This window comes from Chenopodium album, chromosome 11, assembly GCF_948465745.1.
Source record: "Chenopodium album chromosome 11, dcCheAlbu1.1, whole genome shotgun sequence".
Lineage (NCBI taxonomy): Eukaryota > Viridiplantae > Streptophyta > Magnoliopsida > Caryophyllales > Amaranthaceae > Chenopodium > Chenopodium album.
The window spans coordinates 6,261,136-6,280,945 of NC_137844.1; the positions used below are offsets into that span (position 1 = coordinate 6,261,136).

At 31.5% G+C, this 19,810-nt stretch overlaps 1 protein-coding gene across 1 annotated transcript; it reads left to right on the top strand.

Moving 5' to 3' along the window:
* Positions 1–14,232: 14,232 nt before the first annotated feature.
* On the top strand, positions 14,233–19,810 carry LOC145567255 (aminoaldehyde dehydrogenase BADH-like). Its single transcript, XM_081626515.1, has 15 exons — positions 14,233–14,442; positions 14,727–14,869; positions 16,414–16,494; positions 16,579–16,727; positions 17,175–17,267; positions 17,364–17,487; positions 17,578–17,643; positions 17,722–17,788; positions 17,936–18,012; positions 18,156–18,269; positions 18,351–18,428; positions 18,835–18,986; positions 19,125–19,185; positions 19,288–19,394; positions 19,496–19,810. Exons 1-15 carry the CDS (start codon positions 14,334–14,336, stop codon positions 19,575–19,577), a joined length of 1,503 nt encoding a protein of 500 aa, XP_081482641.1. The 5' UTR covers positions 14,233–14,333; the 3' UTR covers positions 19,578–19,810.

The window sequence follows — 19,810 nt, forward strand, 5'->3', positions numbered from 1 at the left end:
CGAAAGCAGCAGCCTTTGTCACTTATGATGGTCGGTAAAAATTCAATTGGCTACCTTAATTTGATATCAAATTTTCATATTTCTTTGTTTTATTTTGGTAACTGCTGTCTTGTGTTTGGTTGTTCATAAAGTTAACCTTTTTAAGTAATTATATTGTGTTTTTTTCTGTCCTAATTCAGAGCAAATAGGCTATATGAAGGTAGTGGTCCAAACAGCAGCTTTTCTTAAGCATTATATTCCCTTTTTTTTTAATCCGCATTTTAAATTTGTTTGCTTACATTCTAAACTGTTACTTTAAGATCGAAGATGCAATGTGTTATTGTTGCACCTTCCAAGATCCTGGCATTTGGACTAATAAATAATTTTTTCCGGGATTGCCTTGCTTATCAGTCAGCATGACAACATGAATCATCATAATACATTAATACTCTCACATTATGTATAGTTTGTTGCTACAGTTAAAAAGGTGATGACTTTTCTATCTATCCTAAATGACATAAGTGACTATTAATTCCGGACAAAGAGATTATGTTTTAGCTTTTGATTCTTCTTAGAGGATGGTTTTCATTTATTGTGCAGTAAATGCTTTGGATCAGTAAAAGTGTATAACCATATTGCACGTCTTATACTTTTTTAGAGTTATCTGATCACATTCACGCTTTTGATTTGGTGGAAGTCTCTTTCTTGAATAGTTTCTTTTAAAATAAGATGTTTATAGTTTGGCATCAACGCGACAATGTCCTTAGATTAGGCTTTAAGACCCCTAGATGGAAATTCGAATCGACCCATGTGCAATGTAGATTCATAGACCTATTTTTTCATGGTCTTTTTGTTTCATCCTTTAATTCTATTTTTCACAAGATAACTGTTTTTTTGCTAATTTCTTGCATTTGGTGAGAATACCATCATCTTGACCTCACTTGATTAAGTTTCGGTTGGTTTTGGCCGTTGGAAAGTGATCAAATATCAACCGTTGAGGAGTCTTTGAGCTAGTACAATTGGTTTCGAAGTCTGACATCTGTACCACTCAAAATAGCATGGTAGGAAACACCTAACCTGAAAGTCTAATGTCCACAACTAGAGAAATGAATTCTGATGCTGCATCTAAAATCCTTTCTGTTATGTTAATGGTAACATTGCTGTTGCATGTTCTTTTGGTTCATTATTTTCCTGCAAGAAATCAGAAGATTTTCAGGAAATACAAGTGTGGAACTTCACATCGCACTCTTAAGCCCACGAGGGCCATGAACTATTATCAGCTTGGTTTGGTTGCTGCTGTAATGCTGTTAAATGTGCGAGACTGACAGTCATGTTTTTGTATAATGTTAGTGTACATTACAGTAAATATGTTTGCCATTAGGTCTTGTTAAAACTGTTTATCTACGATTCAGAACAAGGGGTGATAAATGAGTTGACCATCGTATAGCTCGAGCTGAGTTTAGAAACTTTTCAGACTCAGAATACCAGGTTTAACTTATCTACTCAACTTGACCTTGAAAATCGTGACAAGTTTATACTCTTCTATATGTTAGAACTTTCCTATGACTCTGATTTGGCTAATGTTTTGAAGTAGTCCTGCTTGGCTCATGAACTTCTTAGGTTGAGTTTTAAGTAGTTCGCAACCCTGCTAAGCTCATTACCAGTTTACAACCGCATGTTAAGGGAAGGCTTCTAGAGTCTGATTGGAAACGTAGCAAATATCTTGCTGATAATCCATCCCTTTCGCTTTATTATTGGTTACTTGTCGTCGTGCAACATACAAAATACATTTGGTAGATTGACATTGGTGACAGGTAAATCACCTTATTATAGCCTGAATCACGTACTGTAATTTAAGGAAACTTGAAAGCAGCCCTCTTTTTACTGATGTCTTTCCATTTTTACCCTTTCTTTTATCCCATACAAGCATTACAGAAGGTGGATGTTGAAGTGCTCCTAACTTCTGATTGAACATTTTTGCTTCAGCTTACCATTGTCGTGCCCTGGTTGTCACTAGAAAGCCAATTTAAGACAAACTGTGAACATGCGCGCGTGTGCTTGTACGTGTACTCCAGACGTAATGAATTGACCATGAATCTTTTATATTTGCTGGTATTCTTTAATGCTACTTTTATTATCTTGTTTAAGATCTTTGTATGGAGATGTTTTTCTGGGACCCTGAAACTCGTTTCATGGGAAAGGAAAGCAGGCAACTTGGTTTTAATTAAAACATTAGTAGCCCAATTTGTTGTTAGCTCTCTTATTATATGGGTGTATTAAGATGATGGAATGATTAGATATTCCAGCTTAGCCTTGATAATAGAGTTGATCATCAAGATATTTTCCCAAGACCTATGTTACTCTTGTGTAATGAGTCCAAGTTTCGGCCTTGGTTATTAGATAAATTTTCATGCTTTTGGTTCAAAATAAAGTGTCACGGATCATATCGATGTGATTACGTGAACAAGGTAGTGAAGTTAAGAATTTAATCTCCTTAAAGATGCAACATAATGATTAATTTGCCAATGTTAATTCACTTTTGTATACCCTAGCTCAATCTGCATTTCTCATGTTTTATGTATATTTTTGATGTTAAACATCAAATATGTTAGCTGTTTATGAGTAGAATTTTCCGACTCAAATGCTAAGTATGATGTCTTGATGTTAAATACTCCGTACATATTATGTTAGGCTGTGTTACTTGTGTATTGAGAATTCATTTGGTAAATAGTACACGGAAATAACACACTTTACTTGCTTCTCTAAGCTTTTATGGAAAGAAATCCTTTTCATTGTTGCTTGCATATGGAACCCTATCCTCCTAACATGTTCTGGACAGCTTTTGTTGGAGGTACTCTTCTATTTTCAATTTTTATTATTAAGTTGTTTTTTTTATGATTAGAAGGTGTTCCTTCCATTTCAAAATTCTTCACAAAAGTTTGTCTTTTACAATATTCATATGCAACATTCATTTTCGAAAGTTATTCCTTTTATTTCACGTTAATGGTGGCAGTTTAAACTTTTATTTTATGTTTCAGAATTTTAATTTCTATATGATGTTTACGAATACAGAATCTATACTTACAAATATTAATGGTCAAACTTATATACTGACGAGTGTTTCAATTAAGTTGTCGCAAATACTCTGAAATGAACGGAGTACCTAGCCAGGGCAATAATGTGTATAGGCTAGGAGTAGGTGTTGAATTCATTGATGAATGAAGATAAAAAAAATGGGAATCGCTCCATGTGCTAACTCAATCATGATTTGATTTCTTAACACAATTGTTGATACTTCTTTTCAGTTTATAAGTTGTATGTTTGTGTATATTTGGCCAAGTTTCAACTTTCTTGAGATGGTGTTTCATTTCTTCTTTCACCTGAATTCTGGAAATAAAATCTTACGATTCATGCCATGTTGCCACGTCTCAAACCTCCTCCAATCATCTTGCAACAAACCTAATTATTAAGATCATCTTACTTTTGTGTAGATTTTTTCTCATTTTTGTTTAGATTCTTTTGAATGTCCATGAAAGGTGTATGTTCTTTACTATAGTATTAAGTTTTCGAAAGTAATTCCTCTCCCTTTGGTCTTTGTTTTCAAAACCCAAAATGTTTTCCAAATATTGCACATATAAGTACGATTTAGGATGTTCAAGAAAAGTTATACAATTTTTAAACTAATATGGACAAACATTTATTGGTTTTTGATTGATTTACCGGTTACAAAAATCATGCATTTCTTACCATAAATTTTATTAATCGGCAAAAATAAATTAATTAAGTTTCAAAGAACTATTAAAAATCCGAATAAGTTTAATCCATAACTATGATAGTTTTAACAAGTTCATATTATTGGTTTACACAAATTTAAATAAGTTTTGATCAAATTGTTTTTAACTCAAATTTAGTTTAATATTTGTAGGGACGTTATAAATGTAATATTTCCCTTCAAATTGATGGTTGATTTGTTAGTGTTGCTTTTATTAAAGGTACTTTGGTGATTTGGTCTTTTTACTTAGAGCTAATCATCTAATAACTAATTAATACTTTTTTTTTTTGTTTTTGGGGGTTTGATTAGGAGATTAGTGAATCTTTTGTAAAGTCACAAACATTGATCATTACAAACATTGAACATGTATAACTTGTGACAATTTTTTTTGTTTAAGTAGTAATACATAAATTGATTTAGATTATTGTATGATTGCCAATGAAATTATTGTAATATTTAATGTAGATAGTTGTATACGTGTCAAATTCAATTCATGAAATTACTTTTTTTTTTTCTATTTTAAATATTGAAAACTCATAAAATTTTCGATAGTTGATGATTGTAAATTGACTCTCTGTATAGGCGTATCATGATTTGTTTGTTACAAGTGTTCAGAATCTTCAGATAATGGATGTATACTTGTATTCATTCAAATTTGTGTATAACATTCAATAGATAATAATTGAATCTAGTTTTTATGTAATGAATGTTTTTAAGGTTCATGGTTGACTAATGCATATTGCTAATATTACTAAGAGTGTCTTTTTTAATAATGTTTGAAGTTAGGTATGTCATCCATTTGATCATATCAAAAGCTTTATTGTGTATATGTGACTACGAAGTCTAATATTTCTAGGATTTGGAAAAAAAAAAAAAAAAAACAAAAAACAAAAAAAGAAGGAAAGATGTATATGTGCTAAAGTGTAGATTGATTATTATAATGATTAATCATCATGGAAAATATGTTGTAAGCTAGATAGCCCGATATCACAATATTTATATTAAATATTTGTACTACTTCGTAACTTGTTACATAAATTAAGAGTATTGATATTTAAGGCAACTCGTGTAAGATGTATGATGATTAAAGAGTTATATATATATTTTTTTTTCTTCTCTATTTCTTCTTTTTCCAATTTTTTTTTCAAAGCTTCCACTTTTTATGTTTTGAGAGTAACATTGTTGAGTTTATGCATGTTACAGACCAAGAAAATAGAATTATATGCTTGTTTTTTATGCAAGAGTGGGGCCTAGGGAGTGGGCATGGTGCACATGCACATAACACATAAACACAAAAATCATATGAACGATTAGAAACCAAAGTTAATAATAGATCGTCAAATCATGTTTGATTAAGTATTACCTATAAACAAACCACATAAATGGTAGTATTAGGTTGATTAACACCTTAAAATACTCAGATTTAACCCTAATTATAATTAATAATTATTTTCCTATTCACAAATCATCCTATAATTGCATGTTTCTACTTTAGGGTGTAGTGGAAGGTTGAGTGTTGCAGCCACTTTTTATTCATGGAAAAGACGTAGTGCAAATTGCTTAGGATTGCACCTTTTTTTTTTATTTCATTTGGTGGGATTTACGCAGACAAATTATTTTAGTTGAGATCTTATAATATATGAATGAACAAATCATGTTATATGACATCAAAAATCTGACATCCAACATGAAATCATTCTTAGAGAATAATTATTTTGAAGAAATAGGTCTATGATAACTGATAAGACGCTCCTCGTTTGTTAATGAAGGTCTAGGTCTCTAGGGGAATTCATGTGATTATGTGATGGTTGGTCGAACATGAATGAAGCAATTACAAGGTGACTCATTGTTTCACAAGCTAAAAAATTTATGGGGTGGAGTCGTGGAGAGGGTACATTTTCTTAAAGAGAGCCACATGTGCCTGTAAATAGAGACCGTACATCAAATAAGATTTCACCTTAAAACTAAAGATCAAGTTATGGACAGGACTTTTGATATCATGTTATGTATGTGTAGGTGTTGCACACGTTATTAAGAGCAAGAGAAAGTGGAGAACTAACATCTTATTCTCACTAAATGTTTAATACTCCTTCCGTTTTTCATATATGCATCATTAAAACTAACACATTTGTCGAGATATAATTTTGACCATTAATATCTTTAATTGTCTATTAGTAAAAATTGTACGTACTAATATTTAAAAAGTCAAAATAGCGCAAATATAAAACACTCACACGTGACTTTTCATGGGAAAAAGTATTAACTTTATGAAGTCCCATGTGAATTCCTTTATCGTAGAGGATATTGAAGTCATTAAAGGTTTCAATTTAACTTTGATACCATGTTAATTATTAAGTAAGCCACACTATCACATGACTTGATTGTCATACAAATTTTATGCTACTAGTTAAGGGAAATATAATATATCTTGGTGAAATTTATATATAGAATTATGTGAAATTATTAGTTGTGTGAAATTATTTAGTAGTGGCTGTAAGAAGCATAGTTAGTTTCTTTAATGTCATAGGTTTCCCTTCTACACAAAAGTTTGAACTTGTAAAAATATGCTTATGATATGATCAAATAAGAAAAAAAAGCTTTACAATCAACCTATTACCCTTAACTTATCATACTTTTACGTCCAAATTTTTTTTTCTTCCAGAGTTTTAATTAATGACTTTAATTTACAAAATGCAAGATACATGTAAATTTAAGAGTAGATATACTTGGGTTTATGAAAGAAGATTCGTGTAATGATAGACCAAACTGAATACATTTATAATTAAGGTCGTCCATTGTTCACAAGAGATTCCAATATATATGGATGTAAATAAGCCAAGTCAAGTCAAACAAGTATTATTTAGATTATAGTAAACTCATTAAAATTAGTCAATGGCTTGAGATTTTAAATCTCTAAAGAGTTTGTTCAACCTATACCACCTATAATAATAGGATATGTTTAAGTGAGAATAAATAATTCTCAATCTTCATTTGTTATTAGCCCATGCATAGAATGAAAGAAACACCTAGAGTAATCAATATAGTTTGAAGATTGAACTAACTTATAATCTCCTAACTTACAAGTTACAACTTTTTGAACAACTTAATATAACAAGAATATTTAAAAATCTAACTTAATTATTTAATGATATTAATTAGAATAAAATTAAGTAAAAACTACAATTATGTTGGATAGATCAAAGATATTTTTCATGTGTGTTGGACTGTTAGTGTGTGCAGTATTCTTGGTCCTAGGCCCATTTTCTTCAATTGGTTTAGTGATTACTTAAATGGGCCAAAGACTTTGTGGGCTAACAGTGATAATCAACATGATCAAAATTAACAATGTTACTTGAACACAAATTACATTTATTGATGTTTTGTGGAAAGATGGCTAGGTTTTGAGTCTATTGACAAGAGCCCATTAGTGAGTCATGAATTATAAAGTAAATTAATGAAGAAAATATGCATTTTGTATGGTGTTTCATTACCATGGACATAACAGTTTATGTATGAAAATATTTATAATATTATTTTATAACTATAGGTCTGTTCTGATTGACTGAATTGAGCTGAATTTATTGGAGCTTAACTGAATTTATTGGAGTTGAACTGAACTAAATTGAATATTTTATGAGAGAAGGAAATTAAGAACTGAAAATAAGCTAAAGAGAACAGACCCTAATTATATTTATCAATGTCTGGCAAACAAGCTTAACATTAATAAGTAGCGATGTTTTTTTTTTTTTTTTTTTTTTTTTTTTTTTTTTTTTTTTTTTGTATTTTTTAAGCGAAATGAATGAAATCTTAGACTACTCACTCATTTTTCTTTGATCATATGTTATTATTTATATAGATACAAAATTTCGCATTACTTCTAGTAATAAACATTAAACTTTGACGACTAAATATTGATCTAGGGGAGAAGTTGCATATGTAACAATATTGCATTTACTAATTCCACAAAAATGACGAGCTTTTTGGGGTTAACTTTGAACCATTGTTGATCACCTCAAATGGTCATGAAGACTTAAAGCTAAAACTTGCATTGGTTGCCGTGGTGAATTTTTCACAGAAAATTGATCAGTGCGACTGAGCACATGCACCTGAGCTAACATTTGGACTGCACGAACGGGTTAAGTTCAACTTTCAAGGTGTCGTTTTCTTCAATCATCGCCAAAATTAACAGATTTCGGTCCATTTGGGTTTCGAAATTATTGTTGGATTCAGTAGCAATGTAACATGCATCGTTCATAAGATATAGTCTCTCCTTTTCATATTGATGTTTGCAAAAATATTTCAAGTAAGAAGAACAATATGATACAATGGAAGAGTATCATCAATTCCTTAATTAGATGTGTTATGTCGAAAGATTACATCATATCGTGTTGACTTATTTGATTAACAATTTTTTTTTTTTACTTTTTTTTTTTTGTGCGGTTCATATTGTGTTATCATATCGTGTTACAGAGTAATTTTTACCAACGCTACAATTATGTTCATTATTGTCCAATATTCTAATGTCACTATTCTCCTTTGTCCAGAAATGTTTAAACAAATAAAGAAAATTATCAATTTTTCTACGGAGTATGTCATAAATTTTTAAATTTAGTTTAAATTTTATCGATAGACATAAAATTAATTAGAAAAGAAAAAATAAAAAACAGATATTAATCTGATAAGTTTTTTTTTGATGTGTTGATGCCCTTGATGGGCAGGTCATGCAGGGTGAAGCTTCTAGAGACCTCTAGAGTGTAGTTATACGCCATTGTATTTTGACTGTTTAGTTTTTTTGAAGGACTTTTGGCTGTTTAGTTGCCGTTGGTGGACTTGTACGCCTACTTCTAAACCTGGACCAACAGCTTCTAGATTTACCAATTTCTTAACACCAAGCTCCACATATTTTTCAATTCAATTCAGAAAAATATTAGTCAAGTTTGGCAAAAACAATTTATTCCGTAATGATCAATATTATATAAGGCCGTAATTGTAATTGATTACGTACAAACCCTGATCATATGGCCAATATTAGAAATAACATTTAAAAAGTTGACAAAAATGGAAAGCAGCTTCCAAGATTCCAAGAAACCTTTCATTCAGAAGGTTCACATTAGTCGGTCTAACTTCTACTCTTCTATTTGACATCTCCTACGCGCTACATCGTAATCCACTCGTGCCGAATCTCAATTTTTATGTCAGTATGACAGCTATTTGATATACATGTTAGGGGTATGGGATATAATAATCAATATAGAAGATAATATCAAGTTAGAAGGTGCTAGGTTTGTTTCCTATAACCGATATTAACTAATTGTAGAAATACAATATAAGAAGTAAAGTATAACGGCGGTCCAAGCAAGGCATTCAACACGGTTGATATATTCCACATTTGCACCATATATATATAAATACCAATCTCGTTGAATTCTCAAACCATGCTTAGAAAAGTGTCATAATTTCTTTGAACACAAAATTTTTACTAACAAACAATTCCTTCTATTTATTCTATCTTCCTTTTCCCATATCATTATTTTCGTAAAATCAAATATTTTCAAGTAAACAATGGCAGGGAACTCTAGTTATGAGACGTCGTGGGCGGACCAATGGGATCCGCAACCAGCTTATGGTAGCCACGAGTACGATGGCAAAACGACTAAGAAGAAGAACAACAACAACGACGACGGATCAGGAGGCGCGAAGAAGAAGGTCGAAGAAGGGCTTAACAAGACTAAGGAAGTTGCTTCAACGGGTTTTAAGAAGGTCAAGCAGGGTACTTCAATGGGTTTCAATTGGATCAAAGACAAGTACCAAAAATCTACCCAAAAACATTGATTACAAATTACGTATGTTACAACTTACTTTCATGTAATTATATGATCTTAATCATCATCTTGATTATTCACATATATCTATACCTTTATTCGATTCGATTTGTTTGATCGAGTTTTTGTGTAATTTGAGATTCCTTGACTCGTCTTTTCTTTCTTTTTTTTTTTTTTTATTTTTATTTTTATTTTTTTGCATATGAATGTATATTACACATTTATACATACGAAATACTCCATAGTGTAAGAAGTTCGATTTTGTATAAATCTTTTACCATTTTTCTCTGTTTATTTTTTTTGCTGCAAATATCAATCCCATGATTCTTTTCTTTGTTGTCCTGACATCTATTTTATGAAAAATATATTAATACTCCTTCCATTTTATATGGTTCAATTCTTGTCACTCTAACACCAATCTTTGTTGTCTCATCAAAAGATTTAAATGGAAGAAGAACAATATTAGGCGGAGGAAGTACGTACGAAAATGAGACTTGTTTATTGCTGTTGTGAAATATGAGATTTTAATTTGTTATAAAACTAAAGATTTATATGTAAGGTATCAAATTATTTTGAATTTTATATGTTAATTTTTATTTATTTTTTCTTTTTTATACTATCACGTATTGAATAGTTAAGGTACATATGATCAAATCTTAACTTTATTAAACAACTCCTAATCACTGTCACTCACAAAAATAATAGTCAATTAGTTTGAATCATTAAATCAAAAGGTAAAAACACTTTTTAAAAAATAAGTTTTAATCGGTAAATATATTCCATAAGTTCATACATACTAATAAACATTGAATTAACATGCATGCTTTAGTTGTCCATGTAAGTATGTAACGAAAAGTTGCGATAAGAATCAGCAGCACGCCAACAACCACCTTCCACTTTGATGGGTCAACTGTATTGGTTACCTTCCTTGCCTCTATTCAAAAGGGAAATATGTTAAGTACGAAAATTCGTAAAAAATAAAATTAAATACAAATTCAAAGGAAGGATAAATTATTCACGCTTTCATTTTTTAATAATCATAATTATAACATCATCATATTATTAGGTGAAGAATCTTTCTACAAAGACTAATTAGGCCTCAATTGATTTGCAATTATATATGTTAATATTAGGTAATCAAGATTCGAATTTCCCATGCAATGACAAATTATTCATGAATTTTGCTTTCACATTATAAACTAGTTAATTGTGTCAATTATATGCTGAATTATTTTTTGTCTTATTGTAGTTGAGCAATTATAAAGTTTGTATTGCTGGTTGTAGGAGATACAACGCTCTTGGTGTTTAAGCTATTTTATTATTTTTTATTATTATTTTAATGAAAGTTCTTTTAATTTGTTTTAATCCAACTAAATCTTTAACCTAAGCAAAATATCGTGTGGTTAGATGTGGAAACATGGAGTTGAGACTAGGGTTGTTCATCGGTTCAAAACCGACCGGATCAACCCGGACTGGACCGAAGACTAAAAAATTGAATTTCAAGAACCGAAGACCAGATTCATTAAGTTATGACCAAAATCGGACCGGACCGAAAAAAATCGGTCCAAAACCCAGATCGGATTGTTTTGGACAGATTATAGAGTTTTTATAAAAAAAATTCTAAATTTTAAATAATTTATGGAAAACTCAAAATAATAATAATAATAATAATAATAATAATAATAATAATAATAATAAAGGAAAAATAATATTTTAACATTTTTTTTTGTATGTTTAGTACAAAAAAGCTCCTATAACTAAAGTTTTTCAAGCTTGTTAAGGATAATTTTAATATTATTAAAGGTTTCAGGTATAATTTAAAGCAAAAAACAGTTTTTATAGGGTTTTGGACCGGACCGGAAAAAAAAATTCTTGACCCGGAGACCGGACCAAATAATTTGGTCTGGTCCGGTCCATTTTTCTGCCCGGACCAATTTTTGAACACCCCTAGTTGAGAGTGACAGAGTGTGTATTAGCTTGTTATAATAATACAAAGAATATGTTCAGATAAAATTAGGGCGAACAGAATAAGACTTAATTTAGAGTAATAATAAGTGAGTGAATTCCTTTAGAGTAGAACATGCCAAACATAGGCCAACATGGTAACATGCAATGCTAGCTCGTAAAATGATGGTTTTAAGCAAGTTCTTTTGAGGTCGACTTTGGGAAATAATTCTTTTGACGTATGTATAAATCTAAGCTAATACACAATCATCAACTCAATTAGATTCTCAATATAATACGCGACTCTCATTTATTTAAGTGAAATGACATGTATCTAAGCATTAGCGATATTAGGTTAACAAAGTAAACCAAAAGACCAGGTAATTTTTACGGTTGTTATGTACGTATTACATTGTAGTAAAAACCTGATATATATATCACAACTTGGTTATTGTGGCTATTAAAGTTTAGCTTAGATTAAAGAAAAAGTAGACATGACTATCCATAGATCGGATGCCCTCGGAGTGGTTCAAGTTGCTATAATCGTCCAATTGTTGGTTGTGCTCCTGTCTTCTTAGTTTATGAGGACATTAGAAGGCTGTTATATTCTTTTAACATCATTGATATTTCTCAACTAAAGAGAAACAACAATATCGTTACCCATCTTGTGACTAGATAGGACATGAAAGATAGTTTGAGTTAATTTGTATGAAATCTTTACCCTAAAATATCAGTAATTCTTTACATTGACGGAGCTTAGCTTGATTTGTAATATAATTGGTTGCTTATTTTTTTTTTCTTCATTTAAACAAGAAGTACTGTTTGAGGTCTTAATTATTTTATTTTTAAATTTTTTTTTTTCTTTTATATTTTGATATGCTGAATATTGATCATAATTTCGTAAGGGGGCCAAGGGGCCTCTCAATATTTTTTAATCACCAGACTACAAAATGACATTCGATTGTTTCCAACCCAAACACGTTGCTTGTCATCATTTGTCCATAAACTTTCTCAGTGAAAAAAAAAGAAAAAAAAGAAAAATAATACAAAAAACAAAAACAAAAAGTATTTTGATTTATGGTTGTAATTTGTAATAAGCCTTGCACCAACATTAGATTGCAACCACTAATATAACCAAAGAAGGTATCAGCCACATACATTAGATATTTCATCTAAAATCTATTGCATTTAAATAGTAACATGTTACTCAACTCTATAATTATTTCTCAAGAAAAGAGTGATTTGGAAAAAAAAAAAAAAAAAATTGTTGATTTCATATAAATTGTAATATTTTGACAAATCATAATGAATATGCGTGTTTTATGAAATAGTGAATGTTTGTTCATATGGAAATATGAAAAGAAAATCAAAGAACAATTGATCTCCTAAAATTTATACAAGCCGATTAATTATATGAGTTGATTAATTGGATAATGCAATATGAACCAATTAATTGGATAATGCAAGACAATTGATTCCTTCTTTATATCAACTTTGCTAAATTAAAATTGTAGCTTTAGCAGTTTAACTAGAGATATTGAAAACCCTGGAGAGGAGATGAAAAGGAAGAGTACAAAAGTATCATTATGAAAGCAATTAGCATATGGGATAAATTATAAATTAGCTTAGATACGCATACATAGTACTCTTTAAACTAGGTCATACTATATATATATATATATATATTCTACAGTATTGTGAAATTGTTTGATGATCGGAATATTCAATATATATTTATCTAGATCAAATTAAGTTGATTGAATAGTTAATATAATACTACGTATGTAAATATGCTTGATTCCTTTCTATATGTTTATAAATTTATATTTATAACAGTTTAGCTTGCAGCTTTCTTCGAATATTAATTCACACTCGTAAGCTGTTTCTTCTTGTTTATAAAAAAAATAAAATAAAATAATAATAAATAAAAAAAAAAAGTGTTTCTTCTTGTAAGGAGGTACAAGTCCATTAACTCTACACAGTATATATATTTGTATAGTATTAACCAATAGCAAATAGGGCAATAGATGTGTGACATTAGCAAAATACAAATTACCACATCTATATTTAGTCATTTACCTATTATGAGCTTGTTCATATTTACTGAAATAAACTGATTGGATTTGAACCGAACTGAACTGATTGGAGCTGAACTGAAGTGAACCGAATAGAGATGAAATGAATATTTTACGATAGAAGGAAATTAGGAGCTGAACTGAACTGATTGGAGCTGAAATAAACTGAAGTGAACTGAAATTAAGTTGAAGTGAACAAGTCCTATGTTTTTCATCCTAGCTTTGTTATCTTAGTGCATATACTCTCTCTACCAATGTTTTTTTTTTTTCAAGTATGTTACGGAGTAATATATAACTTAAACATTATTAATCACTCATAATAAATATGAAATAGCTAACTTTTAAAAATACGGAGTATTACTCAGTGTGTAGGTATTTAAGATTAATCTAAAAAGATTACACACTAATAAAAAAAACAAACATATCAAGATTATAGTAGTACAAAGTCAAAATGTGTCAATTAAACGATAAAAAACGAAACCGAGAAAATAAAATATTACTCCGTAGAAAAGCTCCATTATCAGAAGGGACCCATGAAAAATGGACATATATGCAACGAGTAGCCACGTAGTAATTCATCCCCATCCTAAGAGTCAATTCATCAATGTCCATAAACGTCATGGTTAAATTAAAGTTGGTACTGCCTTCAATTCAATTATATAAACAACACTATTATACTCTCACTCTTTGCTTCCCACTCTTTCTCTCCTCCCCTTTTTATTTCTTGTTAAATCACCTAAAATGGCGTTTCCTATGCCTGTTCGTCAACTCTTCATCGATGGAGAGTGGAGAGAACCCCTTAAAAAAAATCGCATACCCATCATTAATCCTTCTACTGAGGAAATCATCGGTTAGATTCTTAGTAAAATTAATAATTTTCTCAATTTCTATGTAATAATTGAAGTTAATGAGCTAAAAATTTGATGTTTCATCATAAATAGTGCATACCCAAGTGGGTGTTTTAATTACTTGTTTAAGCTAAACATTAGTACGGAGTAAGACCGATTGACACGCGATTTTGACACGGGTTTTAAAATAAATGGTCGTTCAGGAAATGTATTTAATGTTTATACTTAGCGGGTTTGCTAGAGTTCATGTTTAGGGATGTGGGTATTAATTGAAGTGTATTTTCAGGTGATATTCCGGCAGCAACTGCAGAGGATGTTGAGGTTGCAGTGGTAGCAGCTAGAAAAGCGTTTAAGAGGAACAAAGGCAGAGATTGGGCTGCAACTTCTGGTGCTCATCGTGCTAGATACTTGCGTGCTATTGCTGCTAAGGTTTTGAGTTTAGTCTTTGCTTTTGTTTGATAAAGTACTAAATTATACAATTATGCTGTTTATTTTTGTTTTGATGATGATAAATTTGTGTTGTTGGGTAATTTTAGTGCTGAATTATTTGTGGGTTGGAGATGTTGGAATAATTTGCATGTCATATTTTGATTTGGGAATTTGATCTGTAAGCTGTAAGAAGTGTTTTGAATAATTGTCCTCATTTAGTTTTGGAATCAGCTATATGTAAGTGTAAAAGTGTTATTATTGGTTACGATTTTCTCTTTGGATTTTCTCTTTGGTACATCAATGCTTCAGAGTTCTGTATATAGGGCTAATAAGCTCATCAGATGGACATTTCCGGGTTAAACGGTTGTTTTCCTGAATTTAGTCTCTTGTGGTGGTATGCAGAATCAATTTGAATTGTATGAGCAAATAGGCAGTCATGTTTATTTAGCTTGGGTGATATTTTTGGAGTTCTATTATTTCGAATTCATCTTAGTTATTGGACGAAAGTGTGCAATTTTGGTAGTAAAAATAGGTAATTCGACATCATTTAGTTTCATTTTTCATTTTTATTGTCCAAATGGAATGACCCTTCTACCCTCTAAGATAGGGCGGCATTGCTCAAATATGGAGCAATGTTTTCTTATTCTATACACAAAACACAAAAAGGGTGTATTTCTCTTGATCTGAGTTTCACGTATCTGAACTGATTGTATTTAATTGAACTTTCCTATACTTTTTGTAGATGTAAATTGGACTTGGGTAGCCCTTTGGCCCATAACATTACTTATTAGTTCATATCTGAACTTATTTTCATGAATTAAGTGAGAATAAAATGAAAAATATAAAGTTTAACTTGTGGAAATATCATGTTCCTTTATGCCTTTTGGACTCAAGGTTATCTAACGTTTGCAGTTACAGAGGTATGATAGTGATTATATGACCTTATAAACATCAAGGGGCACTGGCATTTCGATGTTCGTATGGTCTACTTTGAGTTGTGGTTCCTGGTATGGATAAGCTGTTGGTTTTAGCAGATCAACAGAAGTAGGATATGTGGTAGTTTGAGCTTGCACATAGCTACATGGAGAAATTTCAGCTTACTTGAAGGGAAAACTGGAAGACTAAAGAACTACAGTGTTTTCTGATCTTAGTCATTAAAGAAGTAAAGGTTGTACTTCAAATGCTGAAATGTGATACTGAGTACAAAATATTCTTCCATCCCTCTCTCCTTTACGGTGATTACTATCTACCATGTATTAGTCCCTACAGAATGACAGTGTTATCTGATCTTAGTCATTAACTATACTTCTTGGACATAGCTTTAAGGGGTCAAGGGCTAAATATTACTGAAGAATTTGAGGGTACTACACTACTACTGGACCCTTATAAGAATTACTTTCAAATTTGGTTTGAAGTATTCAAGTTGTTTTCTATATATATCTGATTCAGGTGTAATTTTGGTTGAAAGTTTTATTTCTATGAGACATGGGAATAAAATTGATGCTTGGTCAAATATATACCTAAGTCTGACTTTTATTTTGCAGATAACAGAAAGAAAAGATCATTTCGTTAAACTGGAAACCCTTGATTCTGGAAAACCATTTGATGAAGCAGTGTTGGACATTGTGAGCTAACAATTTGAATATGCTCTTTTTGATTCTTGACTCCGCATTCCTAGTGAGTTTCATGCTTTGATTGTATTGTTTTAGGATGATGTTGCTTCATGTTTCGAATATTTTGCCGGTCAAGCTGAAGCCCTGGATGCCAAACAAAAGGCTCCAGTCACCCTGCCTATGGATAGATTTAAAAGTCATGTTCTCAGGCAGCCCATTGGTGTTGTTGGATTAATATCCCCATGGTAATTCCTTCTGCCTAAAATTGCAACCACCGCCCCCCCCCCCCCCCCCCCCCCCCTCCAAAGTTCAATGTTTCCAAAATCTCTAATGCACATCTTTGACCATTTGTATGTTTAGATTTATTTAAAAAGTTGATGTTTTGTAATATACACAATGATGCTATTAACAAAGTCCCACATTATTGTTTTTGCTTGTATGTATTAGTAGAAAATTGTGGTCCAAGTTTACAAAGTTTGACCAAAAAATGATAAATGATGCGACCAAAATATCCATTGAATAGTTTGTTGTTGTTGTCGTCGTTGTAATGTCAAGAGCATGGTAGTGAAAATTAATTGAAGAGTCTGAGTAACATAGACTAAGTGCAATGCTTAGGGCCTTAGGCTGTGCCAGGCTTACTGTTAGTCTGTTACTGATCCCCTTTTTTTTTTCCTGTATCTTTTCTGCTGAAGGAATTACCCACTTCTAATGGCCACATGGAAAATTGCACCAGCACTTGCTGCTGGATGCACAGCTGTACTGAAACCATCAGAGTTGGCATCTGTGTAAGTTATTCACCAAAGCTCTATGATATAAAACTGCTTTCTCTATGCAACAGTCAATGCTAAAGTTAGATAACAAATTGTATGGGTCAATTTCAGGACTTGTCTAGAATTCGGTGAAATTTGTAACGAAGTGGGACTTCCTCCTGGTGTGTTGAATATTTTGACAGGATTAGGTCCTGATGCTGGTGCACCAATAGTATCTCATCCTGATATTGACAAGGTTTTACCTTGCCCCCCTCAAGCTTTACCTTTTAAAAACTTTTTGTGATTCATATTGTTTTAAATTTGACCATATTTTCAAATAAAACAGGTTGCATTTACTGGGAGTAGTGCCACTGGCAGCAAGATTATGGCTTCTGCTGCCCAACTAGTTAAGGTAGAGAAGTTCAGCCAAAATTTCAATATTCTTTCTATGTTTTGTGTGCCCCCATTTCTAACCTTAACTTGATTGCAGCCTGTTACATTAGAGCTTGGAGGTAAAAGTCCTATTATTATGTTTGAAGATATTGATATTGATACAGGTTAGTTGATCTAAGATCAAACAAAATTTAGTTCTTTTAGTATCTAATATATCTTTTCATTTCAGAATTAATTTTTTCTGACCTTTGTTCATCAGAGAAGCTTAATTAATTCCATCTTTTAACATATTGAAATTTGTAATTGAGCAGCTGTTGAATGGACTATTTTTGGCGTTTTCTGGACAAATGGTCAAATATGTAGTGCAACGTCTAGACTTCTTGTGCATGTAAGCATCCTATTCTGCGAGAAATTTGATGAATTGACGTTAACTAGTTACCGAGATTGATTTTCATTACTAAGTATGTACAAGTCTGCTAAGAAGGATCCTTTTCTGACTTTGGAATTATCTGTTCAATAATCATTTTACAGGAAAGTATTGCAACTGAATTTGTTGATAGGATGGTAAAATGGACAAAAAACATAAAAATTTCTGACCCGTTTGAGGAAGGATGCCGGCTTGGCCCTGTTATTAGTAAAGGACAGGTATTATGGATTATTTCTTAATGTTAGCTTTTACAATTCTGAGCCTGCGGAACCATCTAATGTTTACTTCATTTGCTTCAGTACGACAAAATTATGAATTTCATATCAACAGCAAAGAGTGAAGGGGCAACTATTTTGTATGGAGGCTCCCGCCCTGAGGTAAAATATATAATTGTTGTTTCTGAGTACAAAATAGAACAATTTGGTGAACCACACATCAAATTAGAAAGAATATAGTTTATTTGGGATCTGATAAGCATCTTGACCTAATTGATATGCTAATGTGATGTTTGGGACACACTCATGTAAACATATTACCCCTAGTAATCTAATCTTCAGAATGCTACTTTTTTTTTTTTTTTTTTTTTTCCATTCATTTTGGTTACTAGAAGCAAAATGGTTTACATGCTAAATCCCTATGCATAAATCTGTTAATGCTATAATCTTGTCAAACTTGCAAACCTAGCTTATTTACTGATAATTTAATAACTAATATTATTGCTTCAAGCTAACCGCGCAATGCTAATACCTAATGAGGCCTGAATCTTTGATGTATTTGTTGCAGCATTTGAAGAAAGGGTATTTTATTGAACCCACCATTATTACTGATATCTCCACATCCATGCAAATATGGAAGGAGGAAGTATTTGGTCCTGTCATATGTGTTAAAACATTTAGTACTGAAGATGAAGCCATTGAATTGGCAAATGATACACAGTAAGTTTGTCGAAAAATGATTCTGCCTCCTTATATATATATATATATATATATATATATATATATATATATATATATATATATATATATATATATATATACTCTTTCTTGTGTTGATCATAGTTGTGTGATTTCCAGATATGGGTTAGCTGCTGCTGTGTTTTCTAAAGATCTTGAAAGATGTGAGCGGGTAACTAAGGTAAGCATAATGCAACAGTCAAGCAAACCATATCGTCTTCTTGGTTGATTCAAGATTTGGCTCTATGATTTTCGTCTATTCCTTATTTGTTTGGTTATGCAGGCTCTAGAAGTAGGAGCTGTTTGGGTTAATTGCTCACAGCCATGCTTTGTTCAAGCTCCATGGGGAGGAATCAAGCGTAGTGGATTTGGACGTGAACTTGGGGAATGGTGAGCTTACACTAACAATAATTGTAGTATCTCTTTTCTTATTTACAAAATTGTGATTTTCTGCAACCATGCTCCCTTCTTGATGCGTACTTTTTGTGCAGGGGTATCGAGAATTACTTAAATATCAAGCAGGTGACTAGCGATATTTCTGATGAACCATGGGGCTGGTACAAGTCTCCTTGAAGCTGTGAGAAAGTTTGAATACCGGCATTGTAACACAGTAAACTGTGGTCAGACTGGACCTTGAACTGATTCACGGATGTCTAGTTTACAGTATGATTGGAGTAAATAAATGTTGTTTGATGCTGGATTCCACTTAGCAAAGCTTAATTTTGTTGTGTGTATTATTACTTCAGACAATTGAATCGGATCAAAAATAAGATGATACGTAGTTTGACTATGAAATTCTTTGTTCA

Bases quoted from the DNA above. Each gene is read 5' to 3' on its own strand.
- LOC145567255 (XM_081626515.1), top strand. From the start codon at position 14,334: ATGGCGTTTCCTATGCCTGTTCGTCAACTCTTCATCGATGGAGAGTGG. The intron at 17,789-17,935 runs GTTAGTTGATCT...GTAATTGAGCAG, and splicing joins AGATATTGATATTGATACAG to CTGTTGAATGGACTATTTTT. The intron at 18,429-18,834 runs GTAAAATATATA...TATTTGTTGCAG, and splicing joins ATGGAGGCTCCCGCCCTGAG to CATTTGAAGAAAGGGTATTT.